General features: G+C 41.1%; 1 protein-coding gene across 4 annotated transcripts in view; it reads right to left on the bottom strand.

Annotated features, from left to right (window-relative positions):
- Positions 1-3,038: 3,038 nt before the first annotated feature.
- Positions 3,039-21,393, bottom strand: part of fgf12a (fibroblast growth factor 12a) — a 37,594-nt gene continuing 19,239 nt past the window's right edge. For all 4 annotated transcript variants that reach the window (XM_018676743.2, XM_018676742.2, XM_018676739.2 and 1 more), the window contains 4 exons: positions 20,579-20,689; positions 16,129-16,232; positions 7,209-7,407; positions 3,039-6,050 (listed from right to left, as the gene is read on the bottom strand). In XM_018676743.2, the coding sequence (XP_018532259.1) occupies positions 5,935-6,050; positions 7,209-7,407; positions 16,129-16,232; positions 20,579-20,689 (530 nt within the window). In that variant the 3' untranslated portion in view covers positions 3,039-5,934. The remainder of the gene's footprint in view (positions 6,051-7,208; positions 7,408-16,128; positions 16,233-20,578; positions 20,690-21,393) is intronic.

Genomic DNA, 21,393 nt, shown 5'->3' with positions numbered 1-21,393 from the left:
AAATCAGGTGCACGGTGTGTTCACAGTATTTGCCGGCAAGCTGCCGTGATAATCAAATTTCAGAGCCACTGTATCTGCCACTGAGATGTGAGATCTCAGTGGAGTACCAAAATATAAAATAATAGCGTGGCTCTAGGGATGGCAATGTCTGTCTGTTGGTTGGTCAGTTGGTCCACCACTTTGGTCCAGAAATATCTCAACAACTACTGGATGGATTAAACTGAAATTTTGTTCAGACATTCACAGTCCACAGGGGATGAAATAGGCTGACTTTTGTTCCCATCTGACTCTTCCTGTAGTGCTACGAGCGGGTCAAAGTTTCTCCTTACTATGTAATATATCTCTAAATCTACTTGTTATTTTGGCACAAGATTTGATACAGAAACTCATATTCTCTTGAGATCCTCTAACCTTTCACTTTGTACCATTATCAGGTCTACATTACAATTTGTCCAACACTTTGCCAATACCTACAAAAATAATGACAATCTCATCACCCTCAGCTGTTCCTCCATTTGTGCTGAAATGGTGAACATGATAAACATTACCTGCTAAACATCAGCATGTTGGCATTATCATTGTGAACATGGTACCATGCTAACATTGGCATGTAACTCAAAGCACCACTGTGCCTAAACCAGTACCAGTAGCATGGCTGTATACTCTTAGTTTTATTGAGAAGTCACATCAAAGTGTTGGGGAACTATAGAATTAATGGTAGGTTGGATGGGAAGATGGGCTGATATTGCTGCTGGCATTTCAATTATTCTGTCTATGGCACATTTGTGAAAGCATAAATTATACCAGTAATAAATCAAATCCAACCACACATAAAAAATCAACTGGATCCATGCCCAACCAACTAATATTTTTACTGACATGATGTTAACATATTTCATATCTCATAATCTGTCCAGTTTGCTGAGGCAGTAGCCAGTTTTATTTATTTATTTAGTTATTTTATTTTATTTATTTATTTAGCTAAAATGATTCCTAGCTACATGATCAAATAGCTGTCTCTGAAACCAAGGTTGTTCCGATTTAGGCATATATCCTGTTCAAAAAATTGCATTGTCAAGCTTAACCTTGCAAAGAGTATTTGAAGGTTGCTGGGGCCTTGTTCTGAAAAAGGTTGTTTGAAACTGAGATAAATGTGACACTAAATCGTTAGTCATTTTTCTTTTGGAAGCTGCAATGCTCTTATCCTGGTTTGTAGGATTTGACAAATATGCATTCATAGTGCGATGCATTGAATGCGTTTCATAAAACTCATCACACAGTGAAACAAAAGAGCATAATTTAAATAAAGACAAGAGCTGAAAAAGTTACAAGTTCTTATTGCAGTAGATTCACTATTTTAGTATGCAGATTCTAATTAGGTGCTTATGTGTTATTTACATGTTCATGTTACATGTTCATGTGAGTTTAGTGATACATCATGATACTATGGTTATTACGACCATTAGTATATTTGCACAACAGGCGAGATTTGAATACTGCTATCGAGTGCATGGTTGTCTTTTTCCACATAGGAGGAAAGGAGGGAAGGTGGGGGAGGACAGTAGTTAAGGCCGCAGACAGAGCTGTAGGTGGAGAGGAGAGGGAAGGAGAAGAGAGTAGTCTTCAAGCTGTTTGCAGTCTTTGCCCTCCCTGCGTGTATCTAAACAGATGACCCTGTTTAGACTATCGACTCCCATGGGCGTCTAAACACCTGACCTTGACTTGTTTATGCTCTTAGTCAAAGTTAATTACAGAGGTGCATGCAGTGAACAGGATGGCATATTGATTGTGATAAAACACAAGTTGTTTTTGCTCAGTGATTTTAGGATTACATGCATTTGGTTTGCAATGTAATCTGTGATGTATATTTGAGATACATTCACATGTGATCACAGATTCTTCAGCTTTTTTTAGTTACACCAGTGGCATGGCTGTTTTTTTGTACAGACGTTCGTGGTCTTCAGAGGATGAATCTTACTGACTGACCAGTACCTCTAGCACGCTGACATTTTTGGTTTTTCATGACAACTATTGGAGAATGAGGATTCATCTTAAAGATGAACCACACAGAGTTCAGTAATCCCCTTACTTTTCCTGAAGTGCCACAAGCAGGTCAAAGTTTTGACTTATTCTAATAAATACTGCAACATCTACTCTGTGGTTTCCAGACTACAGAGCCTACTGCCACCATGACTGCCACATTATGTCATGTTAGGCGAGTTTTAACAACCATTGGGTGGATTGCCACGGAATTTGGTCCAGACATATGTCTCTCTCAGGATAAATTATAATAACTATTGGTGATGTCTTAGTTTCCCATCTACCACTGTTATCTGGTCAAGGATGTTCAATGCTTGCAAAGTTTGGCACTCCCATCAACCTCACTTGGATTATGTGTGCTAATTAACACGCTAACGTAGTTAACTAAGATGGTGAACCGGGTTGACATTGCACCAGCTTACCATAAGCATTAAGCTAAAGACGAGAAAAGTAGCAGTAGTTTCTTTGCCTTTCTCTCTCTTCCCCCCTTTCACTGTCTCTTTGTCTACCTCAGTGTGAGTAGATATGACAGACATATATAACAGTAGTAGATTTGTATACATGTTTGTCCCCCCCCCCAACTCTGCTGTTCTCTGTGCTGCAGCCATCACGCAGGAGAGAAGACAAGCCACATCCTGAAAGTCAGGGGAGCCTTCATCCTCCTCCTCTTCCTCCTCCTCATTCTCCTTGCAGACGGCATGGAAGGTCTGTTTCCATGACAACGGGAGAATTAAGGGCGAAGGAGCGCCATCCCAAAATGACACATCGGATTTAGGGGCTAGTGAGAAGATAAATCACCCCTGGTGAATTGACAGAGGAAACGGATTGGATTTTCTGAATCTGAACCGCATTTTAAAAACCCACATTGATGGATTCAGTTTGTCTGCTTATCCTGCTGCTTCCCTTGTTGATGCAAAGAGTGACATTAATTTAATAGACATACACAGAACGGCTGTCAGTCATTATCAACAACACATTGAATCAATCACTGCGTAGGGTGAAAGTTTTTGATAACATAGTCTTTATTCTTAAACAATCACTAACTTCATTCTGATTTTTATTATCAATGCATATTTTTTATTTCATCTCACAATTCATAATGCATATATGAGCGTGTTCCAATGCAGTGAAATCATCTGCAAACATAAAAATAATAAATTATACTTGATACCACATACAACCGAAGCCTTTGCTCACCCTTTCATACATCAATAAACCCACCAAAAGTGCTCTCCTCTACTGATTTCTCACATCAGCTATTTTTACCTCCTTGCTTTTTTCATCTCTTTCTCAAATCCTCTCATTCTGCTGTCAACAGTTGACATCGAGTACATCCAATTTCATGCATTGCTTTAAGTCCACATGTATCTCATTTGCACCAATATAAACCTCTATAAAAAGATACTTATATATGCTGGTCTTGCCTGTTGACTCTCAGTGTCACATCTAATATACTGTATGTATCACTGTTATGCTGTAGGTGCTGTGGAAGTTGAACTAATCTACCATTAGCTCTTGCAGGAAACTTGCACCAGCTACGGATCTGGGCCCCAGGTGGAAGACCCTCCCAGATCCATGATGATATATCACTGCGATTTGCTCTGTGCAACTGAATGTGTGCTATTTTACTGTACATACCACCAACCTAGCATACGATTCCTCAACCAGATATAGGAGAGGTCTATAAACTCTCGCTAAAATATGGATCAAAATGTTGCATAAAAGGTTTTGGACCTATTCTCCCCCAAGTTTGAAATAATCTTTTAGTTGCTCTCACCTTGACATCAAACTAAGCTTACATCAACTTTAACAGTCATGCGATGTTCATGCTTTGTCTCGCCTCCTCCAGTCTCTTTTTCCAACCTTCCTCTCCTGGCTAGGTTTAGCTGTACACCGTCTTTAATGATTAAAAACACCAATGACCCCATTACGACCTCCTTGAATACCACACCGGCGGCCAGGCTTTGTGCAACAGGTGCTGGACAACAAGCGGTCAGCCTTTACGCATGGCCCCATTCACAGAACAATTGTAGGACTTCCTGAGTTAGACAAACTAATTGGGGATTAGGAATGAGTTATGCGGCGTACACGGCGTGCGCGGTGTACCAGTCAATTCACCTTGTTTATACAGTCCTGTCAGCATGTTGATTTATGAAAGAGAAGCTTTCCTCCACAATGCAGCAAATGGCTCATTTCATGGGTCACAAAACCAGGAGGGATGGAGACTGTATGGGTTACCAGAGAAAACAAATGGCGAGATGCTCTCACTGGGATGGTAAGACATCCTTCCTCGAATCTGGCTAAATCCAGATGAACTGGTTCCTCAATGAAGCGCTCTGCTTCCATTGTGACAGGAAAGGCTTAATGATTGTGACCTTAAACATCAAAAATATCAACAGGTCAAGTCAGTGGATTATCAAACAGTCAGGCACCCTGTCCACCAGTGTTGAGAATTCTCTAATCTCTTTCACTATAAAGGTAACAGAAACCACAGAGCTTCTTAAAAAAAAGTCAACACAGTCCTTCGCTGCCAAGCCTGCCAAATCCTTTCTCTTGCTTAGAGAAAAACAGCAGAAGTCTTTTATCAAGGATTATTTTATGATTTGTCCATATAGTTGAAAAGCATGAATACTGTTATATAGTTATACTTGGAGAGTTGTTGCTATAGCCTAGCTAACAGCAGAGAAAGGGGTCTTGTGTTTCTTGAGGTGCAAATGTGAAGTGACCGTTTTTGGCCATGGCTCATAGTGCTGATGCTGGTCATTATTGTCCTCTCAGCTTTTAGAGAGAATACTATTCTTTGCCATTTTAGACAAGTTTGGACATCTCTTTACCTAAAACCTAATAATCCTCACAAATGTTAAGAGTATATTGAAGCTATATCAAAACTGTTTTCCTTTGATTCAGACTTGTACCTGCTTACCCAACTTTCTTTGTCAGTCTCCTCTACTGACAAACACACCAACCACAGAGATGCATTGCCAGCTTGTTATTAGCATTATTTAAAGACATACTAGACTGCTCTCTGTTATATTGCTTGTATCAGACCTGTCTTGTCATAGCAGGTCAACATAGGGGAGTTCATGTCAGAGTATTTCAAGCAGCCCTATCTGTCCTATTAGTCTCATTAGTCTAACTTACAGTACACACCTGAGTAAATTACATCCCACCTTAAGCACTCTGTTTCAATTGGAATCCAACACAACACAGAGAACTATCAGATACATTCAGTCTTACCCTCACACCAGAGCAGGTAGTGTGACAGTGCATTCAAGATCAAACTAAGAGAAAAACATAGGATTAATCTGGAAAAAAAAAAAAAACTTCCTTTAGTCTCAAAAACAAAAGAAAGTCAGAACTGTGATAGTAATTGGAATGGTAAGAGCAACTGATTAGTAATGATGATGATATAGTTATTACTGACAGCAATAACACAATAAAGCATATGAGAGTGAAACAGCATTTAGAAAAAAAACTCAATGTATGAAAACTGAACATGTATTAAAGCTTGTTTTTCACAGCATAAATTGGAAATGATAGATATTTGTATTCGTGTGAAGAGAGACCACCATTCCTTTGTTTGTTTATCACAGCTTTTTATCTTTTTTTGCATAAAATGTTGGTCAAGTCCTGATTGAAAATATTTTTTTCATATATATATATCCTCTGGTTTTCATATTAATTCATCTAAAAGGTTTTCACAGGCAAGAGTTCAGTTTTTGTTTTTGTTGTCTTGGGTGTACAGTAATAGCTCCTCGTTGTCATCACAACGCCCTCTTTATCTTTTCAGAGGGGATGGTGGTATGTATTTTGGGGGGCGGTGAGTTTTCCTATGGCCCCTCCCCCTGAGTCAGGATGAGGCCACGCCCCTGTTGGAAGCCCCACCCCTTGCTGCTATGTAGAGTCCTGATTGACAGCTTTCCCTCCGTTCATGGTGGGAGTCCCTGAGCTCTTTCTGGAGCGGTGCTTGTCCTCTATCTCATGCAGTGACGGCTCCCTGTACATACAAACTGTGGTGGAGATGTAAAGAGAGGAAAGGAGAAGGAAGGAGAGAGGAGGACAGGATAGGAGAAGGGGGGACAAAAGGGGGAGGAGCTCAGAAAAAGGACAGCGGAAAGCAGATTGAAGAGATGGATGTGTAGACAGAGACAAGGTCAGGTGTGAGGCTGGAGGGACAATTATACCAGGCTGGGAGGGATAAGACAGAGAATTAGGGCCATGTCAGCACTTTTTTATCACATTGCTTTACAAGTTCTCATGATAATATCTATGAAACACTGCTCTCACTAGAAACATGTTAGAGGTGATATTTAAAAATAAAACTATACCCACAACAGCTAAGGAAATACTCAAAATTAATATGGGTTTCTTTCGTGAGACCGTTATTTGGAAAACCAGCAAAACCATAGACTTTATGAAATAGTTTGATATTTTGGGACATAATAATTTGCTTTTTTGATGAGGTAAGTAAGAAGATTAAAATCACTCTTATGTGTATTAAATATGCTAGCTTGGCTTTGCATGAAGACCAAAAACGAAAGCCTGCGCTCCAGCACCTCTGTAGCTTACCAATTAACACCTTCTGTAATGTTTGTTTGATCCATGGCAAAATTCAAGCATCAAAATGACCAGTTGTGGTTTTACCATCACTGTTTACACTTCAATTATTGCATTGATTAAACAAATCAAATATAATGTGCTATTTCATGAGCTGGTTAGTGGATTTGTTTAGCTTTGATTCAGACTGGTTCTTTCTACTTTGTTTCCTGTCGTTATGCTAATGCTAAGCTAACGAGCTGCTGGTTTTAGCATTTTCAGACATGAAAGTGCTATCAATCTGCCAGTCATCTGCCAACCTACAACACCTTAAAAGCAATAATTAAACAGGTTTTTTTCTTGATTGTTTTCTTAGGTTCTGAATCTCTTGCCTTACAATGCATAGAGTTGATAAGACTAAAGCATTACTGTGTTTTGTACTCTGCTTTTAATACCATATTCACATAAATGGGTAGGAAATTCAAAATTTCATGTCAGGCTTTCCAAAGTAATTTCCAAGATAGGGCACACAATTTACAGTTAATGAGATCAAACATTAATTACCACGGGCATGGTACTAAACAACAATTAAAAGTGGTTTCAAAAACACTTTCCTGCAAGCTTTCTCATACCTTCAATGGGCCTGGGCACAAAGTGTGATGAGGGCTTAGTCTTCTTGACCCGATTGCCTTTCATGACTTGCCCCTCCTTGGTGAGGCCGAGGAACCAGGCACGGCCCGACTCCTGCTGTCGGTACACAGTGGACGAGTAGATCACATAGTAGTTTTCAAAAACTGACTCCTTGAACTTACACTCTGGTGTGAACATCTCCTGCAAACAGATTGAGTGGAGGACATGGATGCAAACATTAGGGAATGCATATAGCAGATGTACAGTAAATCAATGCACACACAGAAAATTTATGTGTGTCTATGTTAATATCAAGGACACATGCACAAATAACCAGCAAGAAAACAGACGGATGATTTTAATGAAGTCTTGTTTGATAAAAAAAGAAGAAAAATAAAAAGAAAAGCTATGTCTGTTTCACTCTGCCAATATTGGCTTTCATCACTAGCATGTGTACAATGCCAAGGTCAGTAAACATACTGTATTCACACAGACACACACACGCACATATCCTTGGAGTCCAAGTAATGAAATGATAGTGTTATTAGAATAACAGTGAACAATGGAAGATTTTTATCTCTCTGCTTCATTATCAAAGCAGTAAGTCAAGGATAAAGTCAAGGGGACACACAGGAGGTGGAGAGGAATGACAGGAAAAATGGAAAGATCCAGATATTGGATACAGTGCCAGGAGTGAGCGCAGTGCCAGATTATTGCCATGACAATGCAAGAGAGGAAACAATGTTCTTGGCTCTCATATTCATTACAGATCTAAGCTGCAGTAATTTGGGTAATTTGTTAAATTTTAATGAAGATAATGGTGGTACTGACCTCTAAATAGGCTGGGGAAATGTGTGTCTTTACTATTTCAAATAAAATCTATACTTAATAAAGCAGCTGAGAGCTGATTAAGGTGCAGTGACAAGGTGGATGCCAAACCTCATCACCCTTACCCCTCATCCCCGCTCTGCTCTTCATCTGAATGCTTCCTGACTGCAAGAGTTGAAATTAAAAACTAACACCAGCCAGTTTGAAGGACGGGGAAGTCGTGTGTGTCCAAAATAGATGTTGGTGATGCGGAACAGCTGGCTTGGTGGATGCTGGGTCGTCTCAGTTGAGGCAGGCTTTCTGCTGGGTGTGTGTGTGTGTTTGGTTGTCGGTGCTGTATTTCATTCATTAATATCTCCTGCAGGGTTCTGTGCCCTTTTAAGGCTGTCCATTTGACTGACAGCCCAATTCTGCTTCCTGCTGGAGGTGCCTGTTTACGTGTTTGGGTATGTGTATGTATGTGTGTGTGTGAGGGAGAGATAGAGAGAGGGAGAGCCTTTAAAAGTGTGAAGGATAAAGAATGTTAAAGTTGGAAAAAATAAAAGTTGGACCATCCAAATACTAAAAAAAACACATTTTTAGTTACAATTACTAGTACTATGTAGCTATTTTGTGATTTTATTTAACCAGATTTAGAGAGATCCGTCTCCAAGTTTTATGCCTCCGCTCTGTCACAATGGAGATGAACTGAATTTTGTTTGTGAAGCTCAAAGCATTGAAAAATTCCATTTAAGTTCTCTGTAATGGCCTCATTCCAGGAAATAAGCACTTATTTCACTGGACAAGCTCCAACAATGACGTTCTGTTGAAGAAATACTAAAATGCTTCATAGTGACTTTGGATTATCCACAGTAAGGTTGACACAGAGTCTAAAAACAGAAGTTGTTGGATTTTTTAACTGTAATTTTTCAAAGCTATGAGCAAACAAAATTACTTACTCCCATTTTACTGGGTTAAAGTCTCCTAGAAAACATTTCAAAGTCTGGGTTAATTAAACCTAATCTATCTACAATAACTGAGGAAATATGTCTTAGTAACCCTTAAAAGCTGTTCTCTTTGCATGACCTAAATAATGTTGTTAACGGCTGTATGTAACATGTTCTTTGCCTCGTTTGGTGCAAAAAGCAGCAAGTACAGTAATGTTATTCAACCTTACACAACTGTTAAGCCAAACCTGTTGGCAAACAGTCCAGCACACCCACCGGACACCTTCATTTGGAGACCAATTTACATCCAGTATTCACTCTCCTTTTAGCTCTGTTTTGTTCTCCACCACCACTGAGAAAAATATCTGGCTGGTTATAGCTGCTAGAAATTTCAGTACTGTAGTTACTAACTTTGTTTGTCTACCATTTTGTGCTGAGCAGGTAGTGTAGAGTGGATTTATCAGAGCTTTAACTCTGAAAACAGCTGCCTGCTGTGGCCAGAGACAAAGTTGATGAGAGCGCTGAGACCAAGTCGAAGCACAGCACAGTTGGGCCATAAAACCTCCATATCAATGCATTGGGAGATGACAAAAAAGCTATGTAGAGCTGAGAGGAACTGCACTCAGGTCACAGTTCTTTGTGGGTTTTTCACTGTTAGCAACACATTTTACATTACAGATCCATTGTTCATGTAAAAATTAATTAGTTTAATTAATTAGTTTAATTAGTTTAGCATGAAACTCACCCCAGTCAAAATAAGGCTGTTTTAAGAGTATGTGATCCTGTGTCTTTGCTTGCACACCACATTTCAGAAAACTGACTCACAGTGTGTGTGACTGCTCATTTATAAGACACAGCAGTGCATAGCAGGTAAAGGACTCGGGGAAGGTGAGGTCACATGGTTGGCAGTGTGGAAACGTCTCGCTGGTCCGCAGGAGAGAGGACAAGCTTTTCTGAGAGTTTGGCGGTAGAGTTTATCTGGGCCTGCTGACACACTGTCAAACAGCAGACATCCCTCCCTCTGCTGGGGCAACGGGGGGTCACGTCGAGCCTGTCTGGCTGCGTGTGTGTTTGTGTGCGAACATGTGTGTTTGGGTGGGCAGGTGGGGAGACAGTGATACATTACACACCAGCAGGCTTTGCCCCCTTCTTCATCTGTTTGGAGTCCAAATCAGGCCGAGCACACGAACGCACACACCCACACAAACACACAAGTGCTCTCCACTATCCTACCCTTCACAATCAGCCACTTTGCTTTGCTGACACACTGTAGAATCCCCTCCAACTCCATCCACAAGGACAACACTCTGTTACTGTCTATGAAAACGCCTGGAGCAGTTTAGAAAGCCCCCTGGCTGTGGCTTGGGAATGATAGGGGTGGAATGTAAGTGACTTTGAAGTCTTTGACAAAGTACCTTGTTTGTGGATGACTGAGTGGAAATATGAGGTGAAGAGACGGGGTCAGAGTCTCTCATGATTAATGAGATCTCCTTAATGGACATGAGTGTACCACAGAACCACACAAGGAAGGAAAAGCACAGAAAGACACATCAGCGAATGGACATATGCGCAAACAATGCAGCTAATGCAACACACGTGGTGTCACACATTAGGATGCACGCCAACAAGTTTGCCCTGTCACTTCCTGTGCCAGGAATACATAATCAACTAAAGTTGTTACTGCTGCAAAACAAGGAAAATTTAAAAAAAGAAGCGCCACATTTCAGGAGTAACAGGCTGCGCTTATTAGTAAACGGATTACAAGGTCGCTTATTTATATTCTGTGATGATCTGAAGGAGAAAAGCGGAGAACTTGTTAGTGAAACTGGGCACGTGAGACTGCTCACACCCTGCCATTAGGGGCCTCAGTAGGGAGCTAAAGATAAATAAACACAGAGGTCCACCCGAGACCTGCTGAACAAACACCATAGGAGTGAGGACAGAATATAAATGTTTTAGTGGTTTTAACAGTTTGCATACATTTTTAGAAAAATTTACTGACTTAATTTACAACTACTCCCACTAGTTTGAAATAGGCAGTTGTGATTCTGCAGTCACAGATCTTATGCAAGGAAATAATTTCAATGCATTTTAAGGAAATAACTTGGTGACCCAGTTCCCATTTAGTTTGATTCTCCTACTCAACAAGCTCACACAGGGCAACTCAGATGATGCAATACACACATCTGTTACAGAAATGCAAATATGAAGTGAAAGCAGGTCAGAAAACAGGAGGGAGAGGTGAAGCAAGAGGTAGAGAAGAGTAGCTAACTCTTTTAGTGACATCAGCTGCTAGTTAAACCTGCACATTAAATCAACCACCGTGATGGCAACTGGTGGTTAGTTCAACAATTCGCTATGTCTATCAAAGGGAGGCTATATTGGAGGCTATTCTACTGATGGAGAGTTGTGGCGTTAATGCCCAAAGAAATGTAACAATGCACCGGCTAAAGCTGGAGAACAAGATAAGCCAGTATAAATATGGATGTAAACAATGCCAGCTTTCTAAGAACTGGCTTAACAAACAGTTTATGAAGATGAAAATGCATTTAACACATTCATTAGGCCCCAGCGACAGACAGTATAAATTCTGGTGAGGAACACTGAAACTGTTTGCAAAAAAATATTATGGAATTGATCTGTCCTTACGTGGTATAGTACGCACACAGTATAGTATTATTTACAGTGGGGTTGCTGTAATGCTGTTCTACCATGAGTTATTATGAGCTTTATTTTCCAGTTGTAATGGTGGGTGTCATCTGTTCCTCTGGGTTACAAGATATCTTAATCCTGGAGCCACACAATGTCAAACACTACAAATAATAATAACACAAAAGTGTTGTGGGCTCGTGGAAGGTGGGGGGTGTGTGGGTGTAGGAAATGTTAAATGAAACATGAAGCAGGAAAGCAAGCTGTAATGGATCTAAAACTGGGTTGCCAACAGAACTGGGCTGAACGCATCCTGAATCCAAATCAGATACTGGCTCAGTCTGAGAGGGGAGGCAGCTCTGAGGCTCTGCATTAAGGAGCTGTGCTGCTGCCGACCAGCATCCTTTGACTTTGGATAAAGATGTGTAGGATATGGGGAGGACCTCCATTTAAATATGGGCCTGAGCCACTGGTGTATGTGAGAGATTTGGCCTCGGTGAGAATCCCAGCCCTGCCATGGAACTCCCGGGGAGCTCATTATTATTCTGGGAGAGATTCAGGTCGGGGATTGTCTAGACATTACTTAAACTGAAAAAAAAAAAAAAACCTCTTGTTCTCACTTCTTCCATCCCCATCCTCCGTTCCCTGTTCAGCCTCTCCTCTGTCTCACTCTGAAACTCAATCACTTTGAAACAAGGTTCTGTTCTGTCCTTCTATAACTTCCCTCAGAGAGGACATTGATGGCTAATGGCTAAAATCAAATGACAAACACATACTAATGCCCAAATAGCCAAATGCTCTGTCTCTACTCATTCCTCTCATTTCCTGCCTCTCTTTGATTCCTCTTATTTTCCCTCTTTCCCTGCAGAGAGCAGTGTTAGTCATTAGGACTGTCAACACTTACTGTATAATGTGCATGCACACTACAACGGAGAGAACACAGAGTGTTTGTTTTTTCATTTTCTGATATTTTATAAACTAAAAAATCAAGCGACTGATCTACAGATGTGTTGCAGCCCTGATGCACCCAAAATCACATACAGTGTGTCAGCATCTGATTCTGCGCAACAACTCTTCATAACCATTTTTTTTCTTGAGACAGAAAAACATCAAGACATGGGAGGGTGGGCAGCGAGACTACTCACGAATGCCCATTATCATTTGTCACTCGAACTAAATCTGAAGCTCTGCCTGACCTTCCAACTCTCTCTCTCTCTCTCTCTCTCACTCTTCCCTCAGGGCCCTCAGTGAAGGTTTTACTGAGCCACGTTATTTATTTTTTTTCTGTGACATGAATAAGCAGTAAAAATTAGAGACCAGCTGAAAGGAAGATTCAGATGCCTGTGGACGGATATGTTGGTTTGTGAGGATGTTTCCCATGCAATGCATCCACCGTGTTATAGATAGATAGATAGATAGATAGATAGATAGATAGATAGATAGATAGATAGATAGATAGATAGATAGCAAACAGTGAGAGGGAGAAATGGAGAGAGAGAGAACAGTGGTTACTGCTGTGCGGTAAACTAGGTCATATTGAGAAGTGTTATAAATAATGGAAGGGAACTCTTCATTGTAGATGCTCAGCCCCCACGCACTTCATCGCTAAACACTCCACACAAGCATTATCACCCTGCTCACCCATGGCTACCATCAGCTTCCAATCAGCAACAGGCTCAGCTGTGAGCTCTGCACTCCAGGCAAGAAAAGCCAACCAGCAGCCAGCATATACGTAACCCTTTACAAGTCAAAGCCACTTAATTGATCGCCAGTAATATTAAACTGACAACTAAAAATAAGCGAGGTACCTGACAGACCCAGATGAAAAACTAGGAGAAAAGGCTTCACAAAGTTTCAACACAACGTCTCAACTCAAACACACAGAGGATAAAGCTTGTCGCATTCCCTCACTAACAAGACAGTCCGGCGGGGGGGGTGGGGGGTGGTGTGGGGGGGTAGAGAGGTAGGAGCATATCCCTCAGTAATAAAGACCTTGAATGAGAGACAGTGGTAGCAGAGAAAATGAGAAAGGAAGGTGCAGGAAGAAAAAAAAAAGATAGAGACCTGGACAAATAATAATAAAAGTAAATGCGAGTGAGTATGAGGAATGAAAGTGAAGGACTTATTTTACAGCTGCGATTGCACCACGAGAGTTCTCATAAAAGTGCAAATAAAGAACAGAAATGTTCCCCTTTACTGTCCTCCCGAAACACTTAAGAAGTTCACACACTGTCTGTCACATACATAATCAGTATTGGTAAAATAAACAGGTAAATAATGGGAATTAGAGAGAGAGAGAGAGCAAGGCTATCTGTGCTTTCATCGAACGGCTTGCATGTTAATTTAGCCTCTTTATGAACACTCTGTGGCTCTCCAAGGCTTTCCCTGTGATCCAGCCTACCACCCGCATTATGCTTACCAATGCATGATAATTTCCCATGCTTCACATCTGAGAAACCGGACCTCCTCCATATGGCCCAAAAGCGTATCCACTTCATGGCTTTAATTAAAACAGCCTTTGAACTGTTAGGGTGAAAATGTCTTGCCTTCTGACAAACACCTTCCTCTCCCCTGTGGTAGAAAGGTCAAAAAATTTGCTCCTGCGCCCGTAAAAATGATGATAAAATGATTACGTGGTGAGTCATGTTTGTCGAGCTGAAAGCCGCTGTTTGACACGGAGGTACTGAATCACTTATAATTAATAATAATTACGTGGTCTGACGCAAATGATGATTTCATCAAGGGTGGGTGTGTGTGTGTGTGTGTGTGTGCGCGCACGGGTGGGGGTGGGGGGGTCATACAGCATCCCCAACTTGAAGTCAGTTTAATAAATTAAAAGATTGCTGTCTGGGCATGATTAAACTTTAATTAGACGTAGATAGGTGGGTGGAGGGTTATTACAAGCCTCATAGTAGGGCTGTGAATTGTGCGCTTGTTTATGAGCCTTTAGTTATGAATGAATCCGACTACCTGGATGAGTCAGAGCAGCCTGTGCGTTTATGGTATGTCCTTCTCTGAACTTGCAAATGCTCATACATCTGTCGAGGCACTGAGTCGTACCGAGCGAGAAAGCTTGTTCTTCTGAAATAATGGCTTGGTATTTACTAGACTCCACAATTACTCAAGCGCATGTTTTAAAAAAATACATTGTGTAAACCGTTTATCTGTGCTCTCCTGTCTCTCTCTCTCTCGCAGTAAAGTGACTCCCTTATCAATAAATGTAAGTTGCAATACAGCAGGCACTGGCTTCACTTTGTCCTTCGTTTTATTAGTGTTTTGAGAACAAAAAAGTTTGATGGGCAGTTTGCGAATTCCAGTTCTTGCCTCTCATTCATAGCGGCTGTCTGCTGAACAGACCGCCATCATCCAGTCCCCCTCCCCCCTCCCCACAGCAGAGCTTTGCGGCTAATGCAGCCCTCCCATCCTCTACTTTCTTCAGTAACACTATCTTCAACTGGATTAGGAACCGTGAGACTGGAGGTTATATAACCAAGCCAACTAGGGATATCTTCCTGTCTCTGTATCTCTGTCTATGCCCCCACCCTACTTCTCTAGCTTGCCGTCTCTCTCTCTCAGACACTCTCTCTCACACACACACACACACTCCTTCCCTCTGCAACTCATTACCACAAACATGCTTCAGAAGCACATCTTTATCCTCAGTGCTAAAGCTACGACTTAATGTTTTCTTCAACTGACATCCATGTGTGTGTGACCACCCCCGCCCGTGCATTTGCTACCCACACTGGTCTATATGCCTCTCTATTTTACACTGCAAATAAAATATCCATCTTCACAATATTTACTCCACCATTGAATCTTTAAGTTTTTTTGTTTTGTTTTTTTACCTGAGGGAGAATTTCCACTAATGTGGTGAGAAAATTTGATTTTTTTTAAGGCATACGTTGGATTTTGAACATTTGGCTTACATAAAAAGATGACCCTTGGTTCAAATTAATTCCTAAACAAAGATTTACATCAGAAACAAGTTAAAGCATTTCACAGCTCAGATTGCCTTCGTATAAAAAAAAGGATGTATCTGCTTTAGTAGTATCGTTTTATGACAGCAGGAATCCTGGATAGAAATCAGGATGAAAGTTGAACAAAGCAACATCATTCACATCAAAAGACCTTGAAATTCAGTGGAATTTCTGTTTATAGCTGCAACATAATGAGTCTCTTTTAGTAGCCAGTAAAAGAAGAAGAAGCAATTTTAAAAAGGGCTGAGCACTGAACTTGATGTCAAATTAAATGTAAAACATGCACGATGCCGCTTCAACAACAAAAGAGGGGGAATAAGTGCTGCACGGCAACACAAAGGCACATCTGAAGAGCTCTTGAATTGAGTAGAGATGAAAGGGTTTGGAAGGGCTGAGTCTTTGCTGCAGTGGGATATTAAGAGAGACAACAAATAGAACAAAACACAACACGTGTAAATGAACTAATACACATGCCGGCGACACACGCACGTGCACAACCTAACCGTGCGACTGGAGCCAAAAAAGGGGCTACGTCTTACCGAGCTGTAGAGCATGCCCTCGCCATTCATGGCGATGTAGAAGCCACTCTTCACCCCCTGAATGGCCACCACTCTCAGACCCACAGGAATAAGATTAAACAGGGCTGCAGAGCAGACAGCGGGAGGGAGAGGGAAGGACAGACAGATGCAAAGAGACAGAGACAAAAGAGAGACATCAGACAGAAAGGACAGAATAGGACAATTGAGTTTTCACTTAACTTCTATAGACATGGCTGCCTCTGATCTCTGTTCTTTGGCTGTTTGTCAACAGTAAAGTGAACAGAACAGGACGTGGACAATGGCAACAATGAGGCACCAGTAAAGCCTTAATGTTAAAGTAAAAATACAAAAGCAAAGCATCAAGGGTGTTCAAACAGCAGTCTAGTTACTTGAATGAAACTGTCACGTTTATGAGACTTTGTAGGTAACAACTCATTTGAACAAGTGTAATTCTGTCAGTCAGAATGGGAGCGAACCACTATATCAAGAGAAATGAGGCTGAACAGCAGGACAGATTACAATAACAAAAGTAACAAAAGTCTTAAACCCCCTGAAAATTTGGCTTTAAATCTTAAAAATTTCTCTATAGCATCATCCATGTTGACCTGAGTATGACCAGAAGACGCCCTAACTAAGACTAAGAGGTCTAAGAGGATTTTTCATTCATCCAAATTGAAGGAAAATGTAGAACTGCTGTGGCGAAAGCAACGAGACCTCTTGTTTGGTCTAAATGATGTTTGGCCAATCATCCAAATGGATTTATCAATTCCAGTTCCAATTGACTTAGTGCCTCTAGATGTGAATAACTGTCTTCTCTGTAGGTGAGTTCTACTGAGTCTGAGGCCTTCACTGTGACTTTCATCCGCTTTGGTTTGGTGAGGGTGTGAGGACACTCTTCACATCCTGCAGGCTCCGGGTATAGTTGGCGTGATTGTTCTGCAAGTGGCGATGGGGACTATCAGATAAAGCTGGCAGGGACAAGAGGAGACGTGCCAACACGGGTCTGTCCTCCGAGCAGATTCAATTTCACTCAATAAATATCGACGTACTGCTTTCGCTTGCCAATGGTTTCAATCTGCCCTCGGGCCATCGGTGGGGGTGATACACACTGACCACTCTTGCAGTTAAGTGTACCCTTGAGGGGCGGATGTTTGGGGTATAAAGGCAGAATGTTACTCCATTAGCACCTTAAATCTTGTTTTCTCAGGCCTTTTAGTCTCTTATTTTTTTTTCTTCCAGTTCTTCTCTGTCATAACTCTCTCCCTCCCCTCATTCCGTTCCCTCACTCCTCTTTCTATTTGCCTTTCATGGCTGGTGCCTTTGTCGCACTGATGACTGGCGGTGTCTCTCAGAGGTGCCGTGTGCAGTTTTGTCATGTATCACTAAAACCCAGGAGTGTTCCACCCCAGAGCACCTCCACATATCAAAACATATTCTGGCTATTCTAGCTCAAAAACACTCAACATAGTGCACTGGCTTGAATTAATTGCTAACAATAATTACGATCTGCCATCCCTGCTCTCATTTGCCTGCCAAAAAATTAAACAGCTGACAGGAGCTGTCATTCAGCTACCTTCTAAATGTCCAGCTTTTCTATTTGCAGCTCTGGGAGTGATAGATTCCATAATTACAGCTACACTGGCTGCTGTTAGAGGGCCTGATGACTATTCTGAAGGCGATTCCTCTTCCCTAATAACCTAAATCCTATCTCTCACCGAGGAAAAAGCGAGCGGCTGGGCTGGTGCAGGGACAGAGTTAAAGAGATTTCCAGGGATCTACTGTCATCAAAGCGGGCCCCGCACAAAATAGGTTCAAACAACCCAATAAAGCAAGAAGCCTTGAAATGGCAAGTCTTCCAGTGGAACGGTAATCGGCTACAAGCAAATCCTGCAGGTAGGCTAAAGGAAGTGCATTTGATGTGAGGGATACTGGCGCAGCAGGAAATAAACCCTGCAGAAAAGGTTTAGAGAGACACTGAGCCAAACTTCAAATGCCAAGGGCATGTCTCCAAATCCAAAGAGAAATGCAAATCCAAAGATGGGAGAGTGGGCATATACAGCGGTATGTTAATATATATGCTTTTATTCCGTGTTTAATGGTATCACACACACACACACTTCTCCTTATTCATGTCAGACTTGATTAAGTACTTGAAATTAGTGACTGCATCTTCAAATAAAAAATTTAAAAAGTCTTGCTTTGTCCCATCCATCAAACCTAGAGTCTCAGAGACAGATGGAGTGTGAACGCTTGATACTGCAGGTGTCTCATAACTAGCAATATCTTTCTAGAGCCTCAGTGTGCGCAGGTAATTACTGCAGGCGATCAACTGATGACAATCCAATTAATAACTGCTCAAATTTGAACATGGGTGTTAATTAATTGAATGGTGTTCCGCAGCCCTTGCAGTTAGTTAAGTGTAGCTCTGCCAGTCAGCCATGCTCAACACTGAATCAGTTTCACGAAGCCATTCTATTCTATCGCTTGCTGAATATTCTGGGTCAAACAAGTTTAACTGTTCATAAAACTGTGATTTAATTAAAGTGAATGCCATTTATTTTTCAAGCATTTCTCTAAAACAAAAACGCTACACTTCAGTTGTGTCCTTGTCTCAGCGCTCGTTGTCATTCAGTGCAGAAATATAGCAAATAATGAAAAATGAAATTGAAACGCACCCTGAGCTCAGGTCGCACCTTGTATGCAGGCAGCATCATGCTCCTCAATCCCATTGGTTCCACTGAACCTCCCTCGGAAAATAAATTACTGTTTTCCATCTGCCTCTGCTGTTGCGGATACTGCAGGTCAGAGAGTGGTGTGGTTCAAGGGTGGGGGTAATCTATTATTCTAATAATCCAGCCAGGGCAATCAATAGTTCAGCGCAGCACCTGCATAGTAATTTTTTTGTCCATTTCTTTGTCTTTTAATCACTCTCTCTGTTTTTCCTTTATTCTTTCAGTGTCCATCTTTCTACCATAAACACTTCAAACTTGTCTTGCTGCACCTTCTCCTCTCCCGTGCTCTCTTACTGTCTCTTCCCTCAGACTGTCTCTGAGCTCGAGGCTTCTCATACAGAGAATTATTCATTGAGTACAAACGGAGAAGGTGGTATTTTTAGTTTCCTGTGGCTGAATTATTCACTACATTGCTCCATCCATTGGCCAGCGGGACTGCTTAAGAAGAGGATTACCCTGAGGTGGGGAAACCCTCACCTATACAACATTAACCTCATCAGATGAAACCTTATAGGACACAACAGAGGCCCCTGAAAAATGACTGTGTGCTCACAGTACAAAAGGGAGAAGCACTATGTGGGTGTTATAATATTCCCCCATTTGTGCATTAATCCTTTTTTGTCCTTTATGCTACAAGTAGTCCTCAGAGAAGATCTATCTCCTCATGAAATATAAAACGACCAGTGACAGGGAGAGACCGTTCTTTTCACCGCATGACTGCTATGGTCGAGCAGCTTTGGCTCCAGCCTCCTTAAAGATTGGCAGGATGTTTTAGAAAAGAGAGGTCATGATTGGTTTCCTGTCTGGCTTCACTCCAGACCAATGGGAGAGTCGTCATTATCGCTTTGACGACCATTCTCTGCTGACATCTCTCCCTTGATCCTTTGCTTCCCTTAGGAAACTGTTACAAAGTCCCATATGTTTTAATATAGAAGACTCTCTACAGACTAGTGATTTTCCTGTTTTCTAGTCCTATGGGGGCAGAAAGCTTGTGAGCACTTTAGGGGACTATACCCTGGAGACTATCTATCCACTGCTAGTCCACTATGGAGAGTCAATTGTTGATGAAATATTGCGAGGAAGTGGCTTGGGGAGGGGTCCATGGTACAAGAAGTGAAGCTGTGGGGCTATAGTTGTTTCAGGTGATGGGTTTTTCCAGGAAGGAAATTTCGGCTGTGATAATCACACACTCTTCAGAGTCAAATCAATCAAAACAATGTGACACTTACAATCATGCAGTGTACACAGTAGAGATGGTTTACTTAGTAAGGCCTTGGCAGGGATACCAGAATTAATTTTACTTAGGAATAGATCTTTTCATACAAGATACTCCATAATATTGCATTCAGTCACTGTGAAAGGTATACTGTTGAGGAGACAGACTAAGAATACATAAACAATTTGAGTAGGCTTTGACACATTTATATCCATGAATACAATTGCATAACCAGATGCAGAAAAGAGGGCACACTGCCGTGTGGAATTTGTTGAATAGTTCCCTTAAAAACTGTACATTTTTTGTATAGATAATCCAAATCTGTGCGGGCTTCTTAAACAAATTTTGGAGTGCTTTAGCCTGGCAAATTGGCATGTTATATAAGAATTAAAAATGATAAAGCACAGCATATAAAATGTGGTAAAATATTACATAACCAACTGACTCATTGCCATTAAATGTTTTATGCTGGAAGCTGTAGCTTCAATAATGCTCCACTCACTGTTGTCGCTGTTCTCGTCCTTGCTGCCGTCGATGGTTCCATCCGGCTGCATCTGCAGGTAGAAGCCCTGCTGGCTGAACAGTCGTGTCACGATGCCTTTCAGCTGCGGCTCTGAAACACACACACACACACACACACACACACACACACACACACACAGAGAGAGAGAGAGAGAGACACACGACACACACGCATAACACACAAACCATCGGCCCAGCCACAGCCCCATCCCCACCAAGAATATGTCAGAATAACAGTCTCATGATCATGATAAAAACATACAGAGGAGTAAATACCTGTGCCTTCAGCTATGTGTTTGCACACTGTTTCTATAAAGCTATTTTAAATGTTGAAATTATCACAAAGACATGTTTCACATACAGAAAATATACAGTGTTCAGTTAATTAAAATAAGACAAGTTGGCTGTGGAAGATAGAGTGTACCACCAAAATAATAATAATTATCATTATTATATAATTGAAGGTTTCTTTAGATTGCTTGCTTTTAACAACATTTACTGGTGTGTATTCCTGTGATATTTTAAATTTGTTGAATTATCATTTCAGAACTGTTTTTGAATTGCATAATATAAATACAAAATTAATCAAATCTATTATCAATTAAATACTCAGGAAAAACATGTATTATTCTTGTGGCACAGTCTGGCCTCCAAAGTTGCCCACACATAAACAACTTAAACTTACAGCACTAGAAACACTTGAGTCCTTAACTCTTACCAGCTGGTGAATATCAATAAGACTTTAATGGACAGTTTGTCATGAGTCATCTGTTGCATCACATAATCCCAAAAAGA

Source organism: Lates calcarifer, linkage group LG4, assembly GCF_001640805.2.
Source record: "Lates calcarifer isolate ASB-BC8 linkage group LG4, TLL_Latcal_v3, whole genome shotgun sequence".
NCBI lineage: Eukaryota > Metazoa > Chordata > Actinopteri > Centropomidae > Lates > Lates calcarifer.
Note: the sequence above shows the minus strand (reverse complement) of the source record. Positions and strands in the feature narration are given on the sequence as shown.